Consider the following 21,442-nt stretch of genomic DNA (forward strand, 5'->3'; position numbering starts at 1 on the left):
CTTCAGCTGTGAAGAAATAATGGTTTTAACCAAACTGGCTTAACATAACTAACACACCCTGATTGAGCATGTAACCAAATCACAGTGGAGCACTTTGGAGGACTCATTTAATATAAAGAGAATGCTTCCCTGAAGAGAACTGCTGTGAAATGAGAGTGGATGTCCTACTATTTCCTAGTGTGGAGCCTTTCAGGAGCACAGAGCTGGACTCGCAGAATGACGTGTGTGCCTGTGACCAAACCTGTGGCAGATATGAATGAACGAGTAATTACTAGGCTTACCACCTGTCCCACTTTGCGCGGGACAGTCCCTCTTTGAGCAGTTGCATCCTGTAAAAATATTGTAAAATGGCAGATGTCCTGAGATTTAATGACAGAATTATTTCCTATATTTATGTAATAGTTGCATAAAACAGTTATTCAGTATCTGAAACACCTAAATGTTATAAGAAACAGAATACGCAACTAACATGCTACAAGAATAAGCTGTTATTTAGGCAACAAAGTGAGGTTCTGTCCTTTGTACTGGCTGTGGGTATGTTTCGGCCTGCAAAATCTGACATTTGTACCAAAAATGTCCCACTTTGGGCATTTGAAAAGGTGGCAACCCTAATAATTACGGACAACACTGCATAATGTGAGCTCCCCTTTAGAGTGCTTCCTTCTGTTTCCTGCATAGTACAGAATATGGGAGTGAGAGTCCAGTGATCTCCTGTGTCAGTTTAATGAGCATTACAGTGTTGTGTGTAATGTAACTTTTAGGTGATTGGAAGGGAAGAGGAGGAAAGAAAGTTTACATTATGATTGCAGGACGAGGAGGTAGAAGGCGATTTATTTGCTTCACTGTATGTTTTTGTGTTTTTTATTTATTTATTTATTTTTTTTTACTAATTTCACCTTCGCTGTATGTTTTTATTTTTTTATTTTTTACTAATTTCACCCCCAGCTTATTGCTGTTGAGTGATATGACATTTGTCATAGAAATAGGAGTCTGCTGATTTCCTTGAGTGCTCCATCATTTTCTCAAACCTATTGTGAGGTAAGCTTATAAAGTGCAATGCATGTTCTTTGATCTTATATGCACTAAATGCAAACTTCTGTGTGTACTTACTGTGTAATCCACTGTCCACTGTTCAGCTCAGTAGAAGCCATGTCAGTGATCCTCTTTCACCTTGTCCCTGAGATCATTGAGTTGGCTGGCTTCAACCCATCACTTCTGTCTTCCTATCTGGCTCCACCAGTGACTGTGATTACTGCTTAAATTCTAGTGACCATCAGAATTTTCAGGGCCAGAGATTCTACACAAATGGCAATGTCCATCGCCTCTTGCCATGGTAATTTTTCTTCCTAACAAAGTCATAATGCAGTTCTGATTTAGCATGTCTGTGTATGTCATTTATGTGCTCCTAATAAAGGTTAGTCTTTATATCTTATTTTTATTTGTTATAATGCACTACTGAAAGTTTAACAAATATCACTATCCCCACAGTTGCAAACCGAATATTCCTGGCATTGTTTTATATTCTCACTCCAAACATACAATCAATAAAAAAGGTCTGTTGCCATGGATATGAACTTTCCCACTATCTCCATTGCCCGCTTGGTGGATATGGGCATCCTGAGGCAATGTAGAAATTGCCACATGTTTACTGACAACCAGTTAATTCTCAAACAAACTGCTTTGGTATATGAGAGTTGCATTTACACAATGTCAATGTAGGTAAAGCTCTCGCATAAAACTGCTCCTAATGTTAATAAGGTTGTCAGTAGTACATACATATCGCACATGATTATAGACCCACATATGCTGAAGCACTTAAATGTAACCTTCCTAAACCTCAAAGACCTCCTAGACACATAACAAACACTCTCAGCAGCCCTGAATACACTCCTTCAAAACAACACCCACATCAACACATACAGCCACATCTCATGGAGCCTCTACTGCTAAGCCCATAGGGTCTGCCACCAGACAGACTAACATTCTTGTCATTGGATACTCTGTCATGAGGTGCACTGATGTCCCTCTCTCCAGGCTGAGTAAGGAGAAAGTCACAGTCAGTTGCTTATGAGGGGCTAGCATCCGCCACATTATGCAGGCACTCAGGTCATTGGACCACAATTACCAATATGACTCAGACATAGTCCATGTGGGAGTAAATGACCTGAAATGTACCTCCCTAGACTATATGAAGAGAGAGACATCATGGAGTTTTAGAATATGTGCCCCAGGCTGGTTTGAGCACAGCACTGAGCAGCATTTTACCTTCTCCAAGGATGATGCCACAATACGAACAAAAGATGACTGATTTTAATAATTGGCTTAGTTTTTGGTGTCATTCTAAGGGGGTGCAATATTTGTCAGCATAGAAGGAGATGGTCAACAAACAACGTACGCTGCTTTGCCAGGGATGGTCTGCACAGCTCCCTCTACGGTTTTGAATATTAGCTAAAACATTGTCTTCCCCCATACTGCCTTTTTTAGAAAATGCCAAACTGAAAGTACTTCCATCATAGTAAATCAAAACCCAGAAAATCTAAAGGTATTCGTGCTCAGTGCTAGGAGTATAAACAAAAAACTCCACTCCCTATAAGGTCTCTTCACCCTAGAGAATGCTGACATCTGTGCAGTCACTGAGACATGGTTTAAAGCCACTGAGAACACACAAGGTTATAATGCCTTCCACACATTTATACCTGCTAGTACACAGACAGGGACTAAAGGTGGAGGTGTCTCAATTTACAGCAGAAATAAATATACCTCAAAGCTGGTCAAACAGGACAATGTATTTGAGCTACTCCATGTTCAAATCACCATAGGCAAAATCCAATACCGCTTTCTTCTAATCAGTACGTCCCTTTCTATGACCCAGGAAACCCATGCCATGTCTTTTAAACTTATTAGAAACACTAACCATCCAACTCAATACCATATTCATGGGTAACTTTAATTGCCCCACTCTTAATTGGGAATCCTATACAACAACAAATGTACAGGCACACACAATTCTTGGATTTTGTAAACATCAACTCCCTGGACCAGATTGTCACTACGCCAACCAGGGATGCAACCATACTGGATCTGGTCCTCACTAATATGGGAGAGTGCTGAGCACCCCTTAGTGTAATGTCTTCCCTGGTAAAGTCAGACCACAAAATGGTCTCATTTAAAGTAGAAATAAAACCTGGACCCCCCCCCCCCCCCCCCCCAGCTAAACCTGGAATATTCAGGAACTACTCTAAGGCTAACTTCCTGCTATTAAGTGATAACCTGGCAAACTTTCAAGCCCCCATAAACCCTGAGAACACTGCTGCCTATGCAGAACTGTTCAGAGAAACCCTATACAAGCATGTTAATAGCTGCATAGAGGCAGCTATACACACCAGGAAGAAGTACAGAACTAAGTCAAAAAACAAACCACCCTGGTGGAATCCCAAAATCAATAGGCTGTATAACAAAAGGAAGAAAATCATGGCAAAAATTAGGAGGTGCACTACTCAGCAGGATAAAAGCACTTTCTTCAAAGTAAACAAACAACTCAGAGGACAAATAAAGATAAGCAAAGCCAAATTTTAGGTAAATTTGGCCTCCCAGGCCAAGAACAACCACATGGCATTCTTTAGCTATATCTGCAAATTCAAAGGCAATACACAATTGTGTGCAGAGCACATTGCAAATGGAGCCACCTATACTGAACCAGAAGATATAGCAAACCTCCTGGCTGATAAATTCAGCTCCAACTTTACCCCTCTCTCCCCCTCAACCTTCCCTCGGGAAATATCATCAAATATAAGTCCCCCCTACTGTCACTAGAGAACAGGTCCTTAATGCTCTGTCTAAGACCAAGAACACTGTTTTAATGGGCCCAGACAATATACCAGGATGCCTTCTAAATAGCATGAAATATGACCTGTCAGAGCCTCTGGAATTGCTATTTAATTGTACCGTCCAAACAAGCTTTGTGTTTCATGAATGAAGAAAAGCAACAGTCGTCCCTCTGCACAAAGGTGGGCCATCTACAGACCCTGGAAACTACAGACCCATAAGTCTCACTAGTCTTTTATGCAAATATATGGAAAGAATTATCATGGAAATGATTAATAATGATATAGTAAACCTCCAGACACTAGACCCAACCCAGTTTGGTTTCATCAAGGGCAGGTCATGTCTGCTCAACCTGTTGGACTTCTTTGGGAAGGTCACCAAAGCAATGGATGAGGGCAAATGGTTCACACTGCCTACCTAGAGCTGGCCAAGGCATTTAACACAATACCTCACTCAGGCATTGCTGGCAAACTCAAGAGGTTAGATACAAACTTATATGTCACCCAGTGGATAGCCATCTGGCTCACAGACAGGACCCAGGAAGTAAGAATTGGGGAGTCCACCATTACAAAGAGGCCAGTCACAACTGGAGTCTCTCGGGAACTGGTCCTTGGACCACTCCTTTTTGGCATTTACTTTGAAGTCAATACAATGTCAGTGTTCTCTGGCTGACTAAATTTGCAGATGATTGCAATTTAGGAGCCGTCATTGAATCCCACACTAGCATAAATGTTTTCAAGGAAGGGCTGACACAGACAAACAACTGTTGTCAGAGCCATGGACTAAAACTAAATGCCAAAAAATGCCTAATAATATCCTTTGGAAAGTCATCCAGCCCTGGTAACTATCATATTGATAATACACTCCTTAGTGTTGACCCAGTAGTTAGGGACATAGGGACACACACAAACAGTAATCTAGCCTTTGACCATCACATGTCTACAGTAGTGAGGAAATCATTCTATGTTGCACAACTTCTAAACAAAGGTATGGCATGTAGGTCCAAGGAAGTCATTGTTCCACTGTATTAGGTATTCATCAGACCTATCATTGAGTACAATACCCCCTTTGGTATGTACCTAACCAGTCATATCCAACAAATGGACCATCCACAGAGGTTCCTCACTAAAAGAATACAGAATGTAAGTAAAATGTCCACGCAGACCGCCTCAAGGCCCTATCCCTGTATTCTTTCTCCTACAGGCTGTTGAGGGGAGAACTATGCCTGGCATACAGGGCATTGTCAGACCCCACTCTGATGGACCTCCTACATATCCACAAAACAAACAGCACCATAATTACCTGTTCTAAAGACTTAAACCTTGCCTGTGATATAAATAGGACCTGCTGGAGAGACAGGTATGTATCCCAGAGACTAACCTCATCTATGGAACAGGCTCTCCAACCATGTGAAACAGAGTTCCTCCCTAACCCAGTTCAAGTGCAACTTGGACAGTTGGATGGGGAACAGGAAATTCATCCCTGGCTTGGCACCTATGTCTAATGGACACAAGCAACCTGTAAATGGTTCATCTCCCAAGCCCCTGCTTACACTTATCAAGGGTAGCAGAATTTGTCAGAGATTTGGGATGTGCAGCTAGGCTTAAAAAGGCCCTTGTGATCAGTAGCCTAGTAAATACCTATGAATCTATGAACCTTTTAACATTTATTGTGTTTTATGAAGATTTCTTTGTCTGCTCTTTAGTGTTTGCAGTTAGGAACATGTTTTGTATGCCGGACACAGCAAACATTGTTTTAAATAGAGGGAACCTAAGCAGTTTAGGTATGTAATGCAATGTCATCCATTGTTTATGTATGTAATGCAATGTCATCCATTGTTTATGTATGCAATGCAATGTCATCCATTGTTTATATTTTTAGGAGTTTGAGAGCTTGTTTAGAGACTGTTTTAATACAGTTCACTACTCATTTTGCATAGAGAAAAGGCATGGTTATGTGACGTACCAAAAGATAAATATGGTGACAAATTTAAATGAGAAGCATTGTTTACCAGTAAGACTTGTAGAAGGAAGACATAGTCCGAGAGAATATAGGCATAGTAATTAAGAATAATATCATTCCTGAGACTGCAGTATAGACATTTTGTTTCTGAATAACAGCATTCTCAGTCTTAATTTGCATTAAGGACTGAATCCTGTATGCGGTCATGGTTTATAGGAAAATGAGTGCAGCTGTAGCAGGATTACCACCCAAGGTGGAGAAGGTAGAAAGACAAGTTTCTGTGCTGGGGGAAACGTGTAGGTTCTAGATAAAGTTATAACAGAACTTTGCTACTTTCGAGTTCTAGGTCTTAGCTTTCAGTCATAATTACACCTGATTAATTGACTTACTGAGTAATTTATTGATCTGTATTTTAAGTGCAAGCAGTGGAATGAGAGAGCAGCAAAAGTGAGAGAAGTAACAATGTAGATAACAATGCAGATAACACACAAGATATGACCAACAGAGAGGCAGTGCATCAGAGAACAGGCAGGAGGCAACTGCTATCCAATCCTCACTGCTGTTTTATCTGAACTGAAATTGGTGTGTGTGTGTGTGTGTGTGTGTGTGTGTGTGTGTGTGTGTGTGTGTGTGTGTGTGTGTGTGTGTGTGTGTGTGTGTGGTTGTGTGTGTGTGTCAGTGTGTGCGGGTGTGTATGTGTCAGTCAGTGTCAGTGACCAAGCTCAGGCATGAAAAGTGTACAGTAGTGATCCACAGGGCATTGTGAGTCATGTAGTTGAGAGTGCAAGCAGGTTCATTACATTAAACATTGCTCAGGTGTTTGTAGGCAGCCATACTACATTAAACACTCGACTCAAAATGCAAGCAGATTAAATACTGTTAAATGCTTGTTCATAATTAAGTATACACCATAGCATGTGTGACATATTCCTTGTTACAGTAGCCTTAAGAATGAGGTATGCAGTCTCATCATACTGGGTCAGTTATGCAGGCGGATCTTTAGCTAGTTTATATAAATATAAATGTGTTTGTGTGTATGCATGTGTGTGTGTGTATTTTCCAATATAATATAAACTGGAAAAAAATGTAGTGCTAAAATTGTGTAAAGAACAGAAGCAGTCTCAGTCCTTCTTATATTCTGCTGTTTCTCCATTCCACATATTGTATTTCAGGCTCTCTAGGCCAGAGGTTGTTTTCCACATACTGGTTAAACCATTGCCTGGGGTATGGGAGACAAATGCATAAAAATGAACATACACTACTCTGTGCAGTGTTATAGTCAGTAAAATAGATCAAAGAATCCATTTATTAGTGTCAGTGTCTGTATGTACCACTTAATTGATTACATTTGAGCTTTTTAACGTCAAGTTCAACAGTGCCTTACATGAAAGCATTAAAACTGTTTTGTTATTAATTAGTATGCAAATTGACCAAACAGTGTGGTTGCTGGGTATAATCAACACTTTCTAGAGTCTCATTAGTTGCTCTTTTACTTTAATCACAGAATACTCAAAGCTCATTTACAAAGCAATATTCCAGTATTAGCATTTAAATAGGCTTTAAATTGGCCATTACAAAAAAAATGGCACTTCTGAATGCTGACCTCCCATCGGCAGCTAGGGGCTTGTATTAAAATATTAACAGTTATGCTTTTCTAAACAGAGGAAGGTAAGCTATTAATTGTCAAGAAGTAAATAATTATTTTGTTGTCTTTCTCTCTTTGCAGTACTTCTGGTTGCTTATTCTTAGCCGAGGTTTGGTTGGTATTGGAGAAGCAAGTTACTCCACTGTTGCCCCAACGATTATTGGAGACCTCTTCACTAAAAATGCAAGAACTCTGGTGCTGTCCATCTTTTACTTTGCAATTCCCCTGGGCAGGTAATGATATCTTTCTGTTTATGTATTGTTAGTACAGCTCACACGTGTAGTATCAGACCACATGTGCAGTATTTGTTGGCGGTCTGTCTCCATGAGTAAGAGTTTTTTTTTTTTTTTTCTAACAAGCAGGGACATGCTAAGAGAAAATTACATCTCCTCCAGAGTTAATGCCAAAATGGAGTAGAATAAATATTGAGGCAGGGTATTCCTTTACAGAAATAAGTGTATCACAATGGCCTAAAATGTACCATATATAACACATGTGACAAGTACACAAAAAGGTTGCTATATCCCAGCAAGTACCTGTCCATTCCAGGAAAGTTAAAGGTTTGGTATCAGCTAGTTATATACTGCTTACTTAAAATTTTTGCTGATAGCGAGTTCTGTCTTGCCGATAGATAGATCCCTGTCTGGGACCAGGGACACCAAGGTTCAAGCAGTGGCCCCCTGCTTCTAGGGATACCTGCTAATGTGTGCATCTCATAGGTACGTGGCACTGTGCAGCGAGGTCTAGGAGAATCTAGGTCACTTAGTGCAGGACACCGAGTACCATGTGTCCCAGCCACTCTTCACAGATTAGTCTCTGGTTTGCCAAAGCTGCAAAATTTCAGAAAACTATCATTGTCAATGTCAAGCAGAGCAGCACAGCATAGAGAGGAGCAGCACAGTGTCCACAGAGATGACAAGAGTGGTAAACAGTAGAGTATAAAAGTGTAATGTGCAGAAGGAAAGTGCATGTAGTATAAAGCAGCACACAGCAGAGAAGACTGGTAAAATATATTTTAGTGAGAGTAGCTAGACAGCAGTACTACAGTACAAGTCAGATGTGAGCAGAATGATGTAGCAAAGTATAAATATGGCAGAAAAGCATGTAGCAGCACAACATATGCTGCAGTAACACAGTAAAGGGCAGAACAGGGCTAATTTTACACAGCAGAATAGTTTACCCTGAAGCACAGTACAACAGTATTGTTTAGCACTGAGTAACATCTTATTATTGAAGAGGACATATTAGGAAGACAAATGGCAAGCTGTAATGCAGGATATAGCTGGGTAACCAAAGGTAGAGTAGCAAGGCAAACGTCAGGAAACAGGAAGCACAGTATATTCTGTACGCTAGACTACAGCTGTGTTTTGCAGGGTATAGCAGCTTCAGAAAGTGTTGGCTAGGATGCAGTATAACATTACATCAAAGCAGAGTAGAAAAGTTAAGATATATACAATAATTCAGCAGAGTGTAAGTGTAAGCTAAGCAGAGCCTATAAATATAATGTACAGTAGCAAACAAGATTGTGATGTAAATTAGGGTACTGCGCATTCAAGGTATGGTAGAGCAGTGTAACAGTACAGGATAAAGTGGGATAAGACAGGGGTGTGTATTTGCACATTAAAACACGTGGCTTGAATGCAAGGTAGTGAACGAAGCACTGTAAAGTAACAGAGCATAGGCTGTGTGGTTCTAGTTGTTTTATTGTAAAGAAGCACACAGTGGTGTATAATAAATTATACAGAGGCGAAGGTGAGAGTAAAAGAGAGGAGCCTGGGCTGGTGCAAAGGACAGCAAGCAGCATAAAGTTAGACTATGAATGCTGTCACTCTGAGAGTGATGGTATTGGCTGCCTTTGTGGGCAGAACACATGTCCTGACATCTGTAACCTACTTATGACTGAGCAGTATGCACACATGCATGGAGACTCCACACAGAAGGTACCACAGCAGAGAAATGAACGATGGAAGCAGTTTATGTGAGGCGACGCTGCTACTCACTGCACCAGTGTTGCTCCTTTTCCCAGAGACCCAGATTTTTTATGTCTGTTAAAGAATTCACATTCCATTTAGTATCCTTTTTCCATGCCTGCCTGATCTGAGCTGCAGCACGTTTTCCCACTATTTACAAGAATTTCCTTTTGTTTTACTCATGCATTTTTGAATTCCATCAGTTTCCCATTGATCTACGACCTGTTTTGGAATGTGTAGTGTACTTGTGTGAAATGTTTAGTTCCAGGGAAACAATGCTTCCAGTAAATGGATGAAACTGTTTGCTCATATGTGGATAGTATGTGTCATGTTACCAAAGATTACACAGAAAGATAAAGAAAAGTCTCTAACAAGGATACTTGACCTTCACATACATTATGAGGAATTGTCTGTTGGTAACTACAGATTATATTTTTATTTTATTTTATGTTTATTCATTTGCCTGTTACACCTGTTGACTGAGATAATCCAAACTGGTCAGAAAGTCCCTTTTCAGCAGAAACCTAGGTAGAAAAGTGAACGTTAAGTCTGCACTTTCAAAACTGCTGTAACAATTCATATATTTTTAAAACATCACCTTTTTTTCTGAGGAATAAATATTATTTTAGTCTTGTTGTACTTGCCTAACACATTATTCAGATGTTTGAGTTTGTCAGCCAGAATAAGTTCTACATATGTGTGTTGAGAAATAAAAGACAAGGAGTTAGGCAGCCTAATTAATAACCCAATAGACTCCACCCCCAAAATGTAATACATTCACGCCCATTTCTAAATACTCCATCATACCCCCCATTTCAAATTTTTAATGAAGTAAAGCACATCACTAACGATAACTGCATTTGTATCTTTTAAAGAAAATGGATAGCAATGCTATTACTCATCTAATTCACATAATCACAGTAAATTAATTATTGTAATACATCTGTAAATAGAACAACTATGTTTTTATTCTTATATTCTTTCACAAATGAAAAAACAGAAATGTATAACCCGTTGTTAATTCCACCGATAGCTTCTTACCACTATCCAATCACAAACACTAACTTATAGGTTCATAGGCAAGTACTAGGCTAGCTACCCTTGCAGGCCATTTTAAGCCTAGACAGTTTCACTTTTTGTGCTCAAAATAACCTATCCCATTTGGTTATAGATTGCCCTTACCCATCCTATGGCCGATTAATTATATATAACCCCTAATGAAAATAACTTGGATCATACCATAGATAATTAGAGGGGGGGCCCATCCATGGAATAAAGCATTTAGAAGCTGCCTCCATTCATTAGAAGTACACGGACAGTCCAGAGGTAAATTTTATGTCCAATATATATATTGCTTAATGCTTCATTAAATTCTTCTAAAATCCTTTTCAAGACAGTATCCTCTGTGGCTTCACACTGTTACATGTAAGGCCTCTCCTAATGAACCCCTCTGTACTCCAAACAAACTATTTATTGAATAAGACTTCCTCATGTATACTGTCCCATTATACTTCCACCACATTCCTACTGCCATTCATCTTTTGTCCTACTCTTTGTACCCCTCCCTTACTTAAGCAAATAATTTCACATTCAAGATCTTGTGCTTAGCTCTTCAAAAAACAAACCCACTCAACCACAATACCATCTACTCTATGCATCATCTTAACTACCAACACAAAAACATATGCTTAAACTCTAACAATGACCAGGCCTTATAATGGAACCATTACTCTTCCTTATACCTTTAAATTTACTTCAGTACTATTCATTCTCCATTAAACATCCTAAATATACCTTTAAATTTACTGCAGTAATATTCCTTCTCTTAAAAAGCAAATATTGCATCCTTCTCGGGTTTTTACAGTTATCCAGAGCATTTAAGTAAATCTCCCACAAATACATTATCCTGCTACCTGCAAAGTGCCAGCAGCAATGGAGAAATAATATACCAATTTAGTGCTTTCCTAAACTCCCTCTCCCCTGATTTTATAAACATTAAAGCATTGCATCTTAAAGGTGGCAGCCCATATATCAAGCACTTTTTCCAAGGTTGCCATTATACATTTGATGCTAGACCTGGCAGAAGAGCAGACAGGAGAAGTTTACTTCTTTTATAGTAACACCATTGGCTCACACGCTAATGGTCTAGTAGTAGAGATTTCCTCAACCAACAATGACCAAATCCACCTGCGAGTTACCTACCTATCAGTAAAACCCACTCCAGTTACGTTCAAATCTCATCAACAAACTAATGTTATCAGCCTCAGAAGTTAAAATATCTACTACTCTTAGGCAACTTTAATATGAACCTCTAAAGCCCACCTGCTAACAACATCACAAAACATCTAGCTAGACTTGGTTTCATTTAACTGTTACAAGACCCCACATGCTCTAACTTGAAATCAAAATATCACTCTGCTTGATCTCCTAATTACTACGAACTTTCTAACATCTCTTCCTTTATTACCCATCCCCCTCTGTTAGCAACCACCGCCCCACTACCATCAATATAAGCAACATAAGTTTAAAGAAGAAACCACTCCATCAGTTTCAGAACTAAAACATCATAATGCGTTAACAATCTGAAAGCACAGTTAGCCATTATTGACTTGTCCCAAATATTGTCTTTACAAGACCCCAGTATGGCAGCAGAAGCCGTCATCAGTACCCTTTTACTACTATATGATAAATTATTCTCCATAATATCAAAACTTTAAAAAGCTCACAACCCAAGGTTAATAAAATAATGGAACTCCAGGCCTCAGTGACAAACTTGGTACAGTTGGAATTAAATCCCCAACTAAACCAGTCATCATCATCTTTCGGCTGTTCCCATTAGGGGTCGCCACAGTGAATCATCTGTTTCCATTTCTTTCTGTCTTCTGCATCTTGCTCTGTCACACCAACCACCTGTATGTCCTCTCTCACCACATCCATAAATCTTATCTTAGGCCTTCCTCTTTTACTGTTACCTGGTAGCTTCATCCTTGGCATCTTTTTCCCAATATACTCAGCATCCCTCTTCAGCACATGTCCAAACCAACGTAATCTTGCCTCTCTGGCTTTGTCTCCAAACCTTCCAACCTGGGCTGACCCTCTATTATACTTATTCCTAATCTACAAAAACACAATGCAACTCCTTCTGACCTTCTCTGTACTTCTTCATCAACACTCTCAGAGCAAACATCGCATCTGTAGTGCTCTTTCCTGGCATGAAACCATACTGCTGATTACTAATCATCACGTCCCTTCTTAACCTAGCTTCCACTACTCTTTCCCATAACTTCATGCTGACACTGATCAATTTAATCCCTCTGTAGTTACTACAGTTCTGCAAATCACCTTTCTTCTTAAAAATCGGTACCAAAACACGTTTTCTCCATTCCTCAGGCATCCTCTCACTTTCCAAAATTTCATTAAACAATCTGGTTAAAAACTCCACTGCCATTTCACCTAAACACCTCCATGCTTCCACAGGTATGCCATCTGGACCAACAGCCTTTCCATTCTTCATCCTCTTCATAGCTATCCTTACTTCCTCCTTGCTAATCCATTGCACTTCATGATTCACTATCCCCACATCATCCAACCTTCTCTCCCTCTCATTCTCTTCATTCATCAACCCCTCAAAGTACTAAACTAAAGCAAAGTAATTGATTAAATTACTACTTAGCCTATCCAGACAAGTGACTCAGAAAAATAAAGAAATCATCCTAAGATCTAAACAATAATTACTTGCACATACCCCAAATACGTTTGGAAAGAAGTCAACTGTATAGTTAGTCTCAGATGTTCTCCCAGAACAGCTACTTGGTAACACCATTGAGTGCTTTCTATGACATTTTACCTCTTCTCACTTCATACAAGAGTGCAGTAACTACCGCAATCATCTCCTAACGTTCCCTTCCTCTAACCCAACCTCTCTCATCTCCCCCTTACACCCTTCTTTTCTACATCAAGAAAATTAAAGCTTAAGACAAAAAAGAAATTAATAGATCAAATTCCAAATGATGCCTCCACAGGTTCAGGCAGTATTCTGCTTTGATTTGTTAGGTGCCGCAAAGACATCATCAGCAAATAATTTCTGCACACTTTCAAACATCTGTACTACTCAGAATTTTATGCTCACAGTTTGGAAACCAACATTGCTGTAATCTTTCCTAAACAACATAAAGCATCCACTATACCTCACTGTCACCTCATCTCAGTTGTGCCTACCCTAGCAAAGAACCTAGGCAAAATTATTTATTTATAACATTTTCAGTGTCTCAAACAAGACAGTCATCTACCCACTAAGCAATACATCTTTTGGCCACATTGAAGTACAAAGACTCCCTTGAGACAGTCACAGAAGAAATATTAACTAATATGGGCAAAGAAATCTAGCAGGCACAGTTCTTATAGACCTTAAAAAAAGCTCTCAGACACGTCAACCATTTAGTGATTATGAGTCATGACTCCTATTTAAAACACAGGAATCCGTTCTGATGACTGTGGGGTTTCCAAACTTCCTGCTCAGCAGACCTTTCATAATTAAGATTTGCTCATCCCTCTGTCACTCTTACTCAAAGGGAGTTCCACAAGGCTTGCTCCTGCTCCCCCTTTGTTTTTTGTCTTCATAAACAAATGACATAGTTACCCATCTCATCTTCCCCTTTCACTATATGCTGACAATATTTCTTTATTGACTTTTGTTTACCAAGTGGGCATAGTCACTTTTTCAGCAGAGGTCCATAGAGAAAACTTGCACATTGTATAGTTTTGAATGGGCTAATAGTAAAAATATACTCTAACATTCAAGACTAATTACCATGTTCCATACATTATACAGTATTTTCACCATGTTAGGCTCAGACACAGCCATATAACATATTATGTTTAGAATGCAAATCTCATTCCCATCGAAAAACATTCAGCATTATTTTACAGTGCATGTACACAGTTCCACTGCAACAGTAATACAGACAACAGATAAGGCATGTGCACATTTTATCAGTTAAATTCATTTGAGACCCATAACAAGGAGATTAGTATAGTAAAGGTGTGTGAGTTTTGTGATATTTGTTTGATTTGACTGCATGAGGCAGGTAATTAGTAAAGGGGTCAGAGGAAGGGTAGATCTTTTATATTGATGGATATAATTTAATGGAGATTGTCAAGTATGATTTCACAAGGATTGTATACTATAGACAGGATAATATAGTATTCGTTTATCCATATCTGTTCATCAGGAAGGTCTGATGACCCCCCCCCCCCGAAAGAAAAGCTCCACTCCACATTTATCTTACTAAGCAAAGATACACTACAACATCAGTGTCACACAACTCAACAGGTATTAGGGTAATTTTTCAAGTCCAGCCTCTTACACACCATTCTAGAACATCAGCAAGAAATTGGCCTCTGTACGCTAATCCATATGATTAACAATAAAGATCTGAATAATGAACCAATTACAGTAACCTCTTTCAGATACCTATGACTATGGCTAATCCAATCCATAAAGATTCAACTTCACATAAAGGAAAAAAACAAGGCAAAATTGACTATTGGACCAAAAATATTTCATATTTTCTCTCTTGTAAAGCTAGAACTGCCAGAGGGGAAGGAATACTATTTCTTAGTGTTAAAATGGTCTTCCCTCACTAATAGCACATCCAACAAACTGCTAAAGCTCTACACGTTGATTCTAACAAAATATGCTGGTTCATTTTACTCTTTCCTTAGAAGAGATGAACCTTTTCCCTTCTCCCAGTTAATTATACTATTACACTTAGACTCTTTTACACTCCAATCTGCAAAATTAATCATGGAAGCCCCATCTTACAACTTAAGAGTACAAACACACAAAATTATCTCCATTGCAATAGGCTTGGCTTTTCTAGTTTAAGTTCTAAACTCAAGGAGTCACTACCAAATATCTAAAGCAGGAAAACAATAACAACCCACTTAAGACCTAATAATTCAGTTCCAGTGCCTTCAGCACAAGTAAACAAAGAACGGAAGTGGCATATGTTAAAAACTTAAAAGCTCAAAAAAAATCATGGTACCAGTATAATCTGGCAAAATAATCCACAGGGTTGTTTTCTTCCAAATAAACTGTTTTGCTGTATTAAAGACCAGCTAAATAGTATTGTATATATTTAGTAAAATATGTAAGCAACTTGTGGTAAAAGAGATGAACAGTCTCTCTCTCTGTCTTTCAGCTTTTCCTGGTTAGGGGTTGCCAAAGTGGATCACCTTGTCCGCTCATGATTGGCAGTGGATTTTTACAGTGTCGAGTTGCCAGCCCAACCTTCCACGGAAGGCACACATGCACACACTGATGCCTAGGGCCAATTTTAGCATGTCCAATTCACTTGCAGCATGTCTTTGGGGATGTGGGAGGAAAATGGAGCACCCGGAGGAAACCCACACGACTGCAGGGAGGACATGCAGACTCTGCACAGAAGACACCCCAGCCGAAGATCGAAGTAGAGATCCTCTTGCTGTGAGGCGACACACCACCATGGTAAAAGTGATAAACAGTAATAATCAAAAAAAAAGCTAGATGAATGCTTCCACCTTGTGAATAAAGGTGACTTCAGAGCCAAAACTAGTGAAGTAAACACTGTTAACAGCAAATGCCAGGCTTAGGAAGTCTAAGTAACTTACAGTGACAACTGTGGTTAATAGTTGCTTGTCAGAACACTACCAGGCAGTGACATGGAATTCTACCGTTTCCTCTTGCCTATCCAATGCTCTGTGTTTGAGCTTCTTCTGTTTAATGTCTTCATATATAGTCTACGTACCTCTGACAACAAACATCCCTCGTACAGTGCGCAGACAATTCCACCCTTATCTGCCTCTCAGACAATCTAGAAAACGTAAATAAGATTATACAACATGCCTTTAACTCTGTTGAAAACTGGCTTTGCAACCACCAGCTCCTTCTTAATCCAAAGAAAAACAAACTCCTTTTATTTTTTCCTAAAATCACTTACCCATGAGAAACGTAACTTTAAAGTCACAATACATCAATTGAAGTAGTGTCCCTTACAAAACTACAAAACTGTTGGGAGTTACGATAGATGACATCCTCAGATATGACTTCCACATACAGACCAATACAAAAAAAAAATCACAAAAAACTAGGAATGCTATATAGAACCAAAAATATTCCCTATTGCATTTACTAGAGTCACTCATGCTACTACATACCTCCTCCCTTCTCTATTTTATGATTTTTCATCTTGACTGACCTTCAGGCCACCAGTAAGGTAGCTAGATTTACAACTAATGTAAGTGTCAGAGCACATCCATGTTCTTCACTAAAACCATATCTACTCCGCTTATTACCTCTAACAAACACTTATTTTCACACTCCCCCTTCATTTCCTCCTTATCCACCCACTGTTTGAATGTTCCACCCTGACATTTGCAGCACGAGTGTGTAATAAACGTTCACACTTATAACATGTCAACACATTTCATTTCTATATGATATTGTATTTATTTTGTTTTAATGATGGTATACGTGTACAATTCTACATGGCATATCTATTAATAGTTGCATTAATGTATGTATTTACTGTATATTGTAATACAATGCTGATTTTATACTATGTATGTTTATTTTCTGTTCTTTATTTGTGGAGCTTTTTTCCTGGGGTCTCTGCTGAAAAGGGATAAACATTTTCTAATCAGACTTTCCATGTAAACAAATGTCAGTAAGTAAATAAATAAGTCTGCAGCTTTATTTTTATGGCACCAAAAAAAAAAAAAAAAAAAAAAAAAAACTGTACAGTCACACAAAACTCTCCAAAACAAAAGAAACCTTGTATTAATTCTCATGATCCATAGAATGTATACGAGGTGCCCTGCTCTCATACCAATCCTGAGTCGTGCATAGAATCCATGACACTTTTTTTTGGTGCACGATCATTCACTGGCTTTGATTTTGAACAAGCATAAGTTGACATCAGCAGCTACAGCGGTCTCATTCACCTTCTTTTACTCTGGTTTGGAATTTCCTTCTCTGTCATACAGTACTCGACCCAACCACTATGATTTTCATGAAACAAATATAAAAAAATACATCTCTAATGAAAAATATTTTTGTAAAGCCTAAAGCAGGGTCGTGGTTTAATAGCTATAAATAACTTGTTGTCTATTCGTCTCCCAGCCTCAGTCTTATTTAAAAAGGATGCTTCTGAGAAATGCATTTATTAGGCTGTCATATTCATATACATCAAAGACTCCGAAAAAGATGAAACTCTTGTTACATTCCTGACGGGTTTTTTTTGTGTGTGTGTGTGTGTGATAATTGTATCATTTGTCACTTTTATTATGATACATTTTTGTGATAATCTGCACCAGTCTGTGTTTTCTTTCACAGTAATCTGTACATACTTGTGATGATTTGCATTAGTAGCTACATTTAGATATTTTATTGTAATATATATTTCTCTCTGTCACAAGCAGACTGTCATGCAGAAAGAGACAAGTGGTTCTTGCATTTAAAATATAATCTGCAGAGCTAACCTGATCAAAACCCACAGCATTTCTTTACTCTTGGAGAAGAAAGATAGGTTATTTACTCACATCATGTCTAAAATAATGCAGCTTGACTTTATACAACACTCGTGTGCAAATCATTTTCCAAATATAGCAGTGGCATTTCTCTTACACTTCTAATTAAAGCTTTTACAGTAGGAAGAAAGCATATGATTTAGGACAGGTCATTAAAAATGCACAGTTCTGTGTTGTGATTGCACCTGCTTGTTGCTGATTTCCTTAGCTGCCCAAAATAATGCTGTGGTTCCTTCTATCTTAGCATGTGATACTTTTGTTGCCTTTTATACCCATTTATTTTTCCAGATGTACATGAGCTATAATAGTCCATAAATGTCTACCATCGACCACTGAAAGCAATGATGCTGGCTAATCGCAATGGGTACATTTATTACAAATGGATTTTAGTAAAAAGAACAATACACCACTTTTCTTTTTGTTTTCCCATGTTTGTGCACTAGTACTCTTCTGAAATGAAAAATAACATATTTTTGAAAAGGAGAAATGGGTTGGAGTGAAAGGGGACATAGCAGACTAAAGGAAGGGGCATGTGTTAAGTTAGATTAAAAGAAATCCTGTGTAGTGAACAGACTTGTATAGCCCTGGAATGTATTGATTGAATGCACTGCTAAGCAATTGGAGCTCTTTAAGATAGGGTAAGGATAGAAGAAAACATGGCCCAAAAGGCAGAAACAAACAGCTACGTAGGGGAGGGGCCAACAGCAAAATACTGAGATGGGCCCAGTAAGCTGTGGGTCATCTTCCATTTTCATCTTATTAGAGTCCAATGGCTATATGTAAGATTACCACCTGTCCTGGACAGTTGTATGCAAAAAACATGAAAAATGACGAATGTCCTCAGATTTTTAAGGAAAAAATATTTCCTAAGTATCTTTTTACAAGCACATATGACAATTATTTGGTATTAGAAATGTCTAAGTATTATAAGAAATGTCATGAACAACCCAAATACCACAAAATGCAAAGTCCATTCATTTCCATACACGCTGTGTGGGTATGGTTTATGTTGAAAAATGTCGATTTGCTTTTAAAATCTCCCACTTTTGGCATTTACAAAAGTAGTAACCTTAGCTGTATAATGCTGTCTGCTGTTAGTTTAGTATGATATTGCCATGCTCCTAAACTTCAGCCCCTTTAACAAATAGCCTTCCTTGAAACTCTTTGAAAGTAACGTAGTCCTTTCTAATGAGCTTAGCTATTTTTTCAAGGGTAGATACAAATCTGCTTCCAAAAATCTGAACTTATGATGTGCACTGAGATGATCTCTACTGTCATAAAAGTACAGCTGTCTTTAAAATGAGAACACTCAGTACAATATAAACCCATTGGCATGACACATAGTTTAGAGTCCCTGTAGTGCAGCATACAAACCAAGAAAGGAGCACATTCTACTGAGTTTTATAATGTTGACAAATCTGCAGTGTTTACCCATAAATAAAAAAAATGAGAGAGAGAAAGATACTAATTCATATCTCCATGAGTGATGTATTCATTCTGTTTTTTTCTTGCAGTGGTTTGGGCTACATCATTGGATCGAGTGTGAAACAAGCTGCAGGAGATTGGCATTGGGCCCTGAGGGTAAGTTAGCAAACTTCTTTGTGTGACACCTAACTGCATGTTTCCATTCACCTAGCATTAGTGCTTTGTGCAGTTTACAACTGCTGTGGTGTTTACCGCCACAGTCGTCTGTTAGTTGTCTGTTTCATCATTGTTGGCTATCTTCTGGGACAAATAGAAACCAAGCCATGCCGGAGTTCTTTTCTTGTATGGCTGCTTACAGAGGTTGCAGCATAAGAAGCTGTGTTTATTTCTCAAAAAATAATCACTTCAATTAGAATGGAGCACAGTAAAGTGGGGCTGAGTGGAAGGATTTGCAGAATAAAAGTAATGATTGCAGCAGTGATTTTAAGAAACTAAACCAGAGGTCTTCAATCAGTGACTGTAGAATAACAGGTGGCTTTTTGGTTGCCCCCTCAGAGTCTGTCTTAATTTTCAAGCATGTGTGAACTTAACTTAAAATATTTATATGCAAGTTGTTTTTTTTGACACTGGTAAAAGCATTTGTTGCTGCTGTTAAAAATATATTTGCATATCTCAATTTTGTTATTCCCATTCCCTAATCAGGAGAAAATGCCCACTAAGGCTCTTAAAATACTTAAGTGAATTTATTCTAAAAACATCTCATCAGTTTGGTTGCCAATCTCTATCATTATACCATGATCGTTTTCTGTTTTTATTTCCTTCTTTTGTTATTTCCATCTCTCTTGCTCTGAAACTTCCCTTTCTTTCTTTCTTTATACATGCATACATACATACAAATGTTTCGAGCACGGGCATCAGTTCCCTTCTAGCCTGCCAGTATACAGAATTACTTGTTCCCATAAAAAGTGTCCAGGCTATTCTTAAAAACATCTAAACTAGTGCTTGCTTTAATGTAATTTGGTAGTCTGTTCATGCATCATCTGCTCTCTTAAGAGAACCAATTAATACACTTCTCATTCCTACAGAATCTTCTACGTAGGTTGTCTATTGATTCTCTAAGTAATTTTTGATAACCCCAAATACTCCCAGAGGGAGTTGTCTCTAAATGCCCTTTATACCTGAAGAAGATCTCCTCTTAGATATCTATACAAGACACTGTACAATTTCAGATATTTTAATCTTTCATAATAACTTAAATTTTCATATCCATGGATACCCTTGGTATATTTCTCCTGTACTCTTTCCAGTTTACTCATGCTTGTTTTCTTATAACATTTCCATATTGTTATTCCATACTCCAGTTCAGGTCTAATGCTAGTAATAAACAGTGTCTTCATCATTTCTGATTTCCATCATTTTATACAGCCTATAATTTTATAACTATCATTACCCAATTGGTTGATATGATTAGAATAACTCAAAGCTGGATCTACCCATACACCCAGGTCCTTAAATGAATCTACACTTTCAATCACTGTGTGCTGTATTAAATATTCACCTTTCAGTTTATGTCTCCCAAACCTCATATGCTTAGTTTTTTATGTATTTATCAACATATTATTCTCCTGTGCCCAAATGGTCCATGTAGTCAAGTTATTTTGCAGAAGTGTCTTATCTGTAACACATGTAATCAGTTTACTCAATTTCAGGTCATCTGCATATAGATTGTAGAGCACCTCAGATGGAAAAGTTATTTTCTGAAAGGTACAGTCTACACAAGTACAAGTAAGGGCCTAGGACAGAGCCATGTGGCACACCCTGACTGTAACCAAGAATTTCACCTGTCCAATAGCTGTATAATATTTGCCATGCCCTACTTGTATGCTATGCAGTTATCCTTGCTATCAAGAGTGCATTAATACCTAGTTGTTCTAATTTATTGATCAGTGTTCTGTGTCTAACCCTGTCAAATGCTGAACTTAAATCTATATAACTCGCATCAGTCATCAAGTGTCTGTTCAACTAGTTCAACTTATGTTTACCTTTG

General features: G+C 38.4%; 1 protein-coding gene across 2 annotated transcripts in view; it reads left to right on the plus strand.

Moving 5' to 3' along the window:
* Nucleotides 1-21,442, plus strand: part of LOC122787461 (protein spinster homolog 2-like) — a 792,211-nt gene that overhangs the window by 471,084 nt on the left and 299,685 nt on the right. For both annotated transcript variants that reach the window (XM_044054193.1, XM_044054194.1), the window contains exons 4-5: nucleotides 7,514-7,665; nucleotides 19,485-19,551. In XM_044054193.1, the coding sequence (XP_043910128.1) occupies nucleotides 7,514-7,665; nucleotides 19,485-19,551 (219 nt within the window). The remainder of the gene's footprint in view (nucleotides 1-7,513; nucleotides 7,666-19,484; nucleotides 19,552-21,442) is intronic.

Source organism: Protopterus annectens, chromosome 13.part0 (genome assembly GCF_019279795.1).
Source record: "Protopterus annectens isolate FY-2018-M chromosome 13.part0, PAN1.0, whole genome shotgun sequence".
NCBI lineage: Eukaryota > Metazoa > Chordata > Ceratodontiformes > Protopteridae > Protopterus > Protopterus annectens.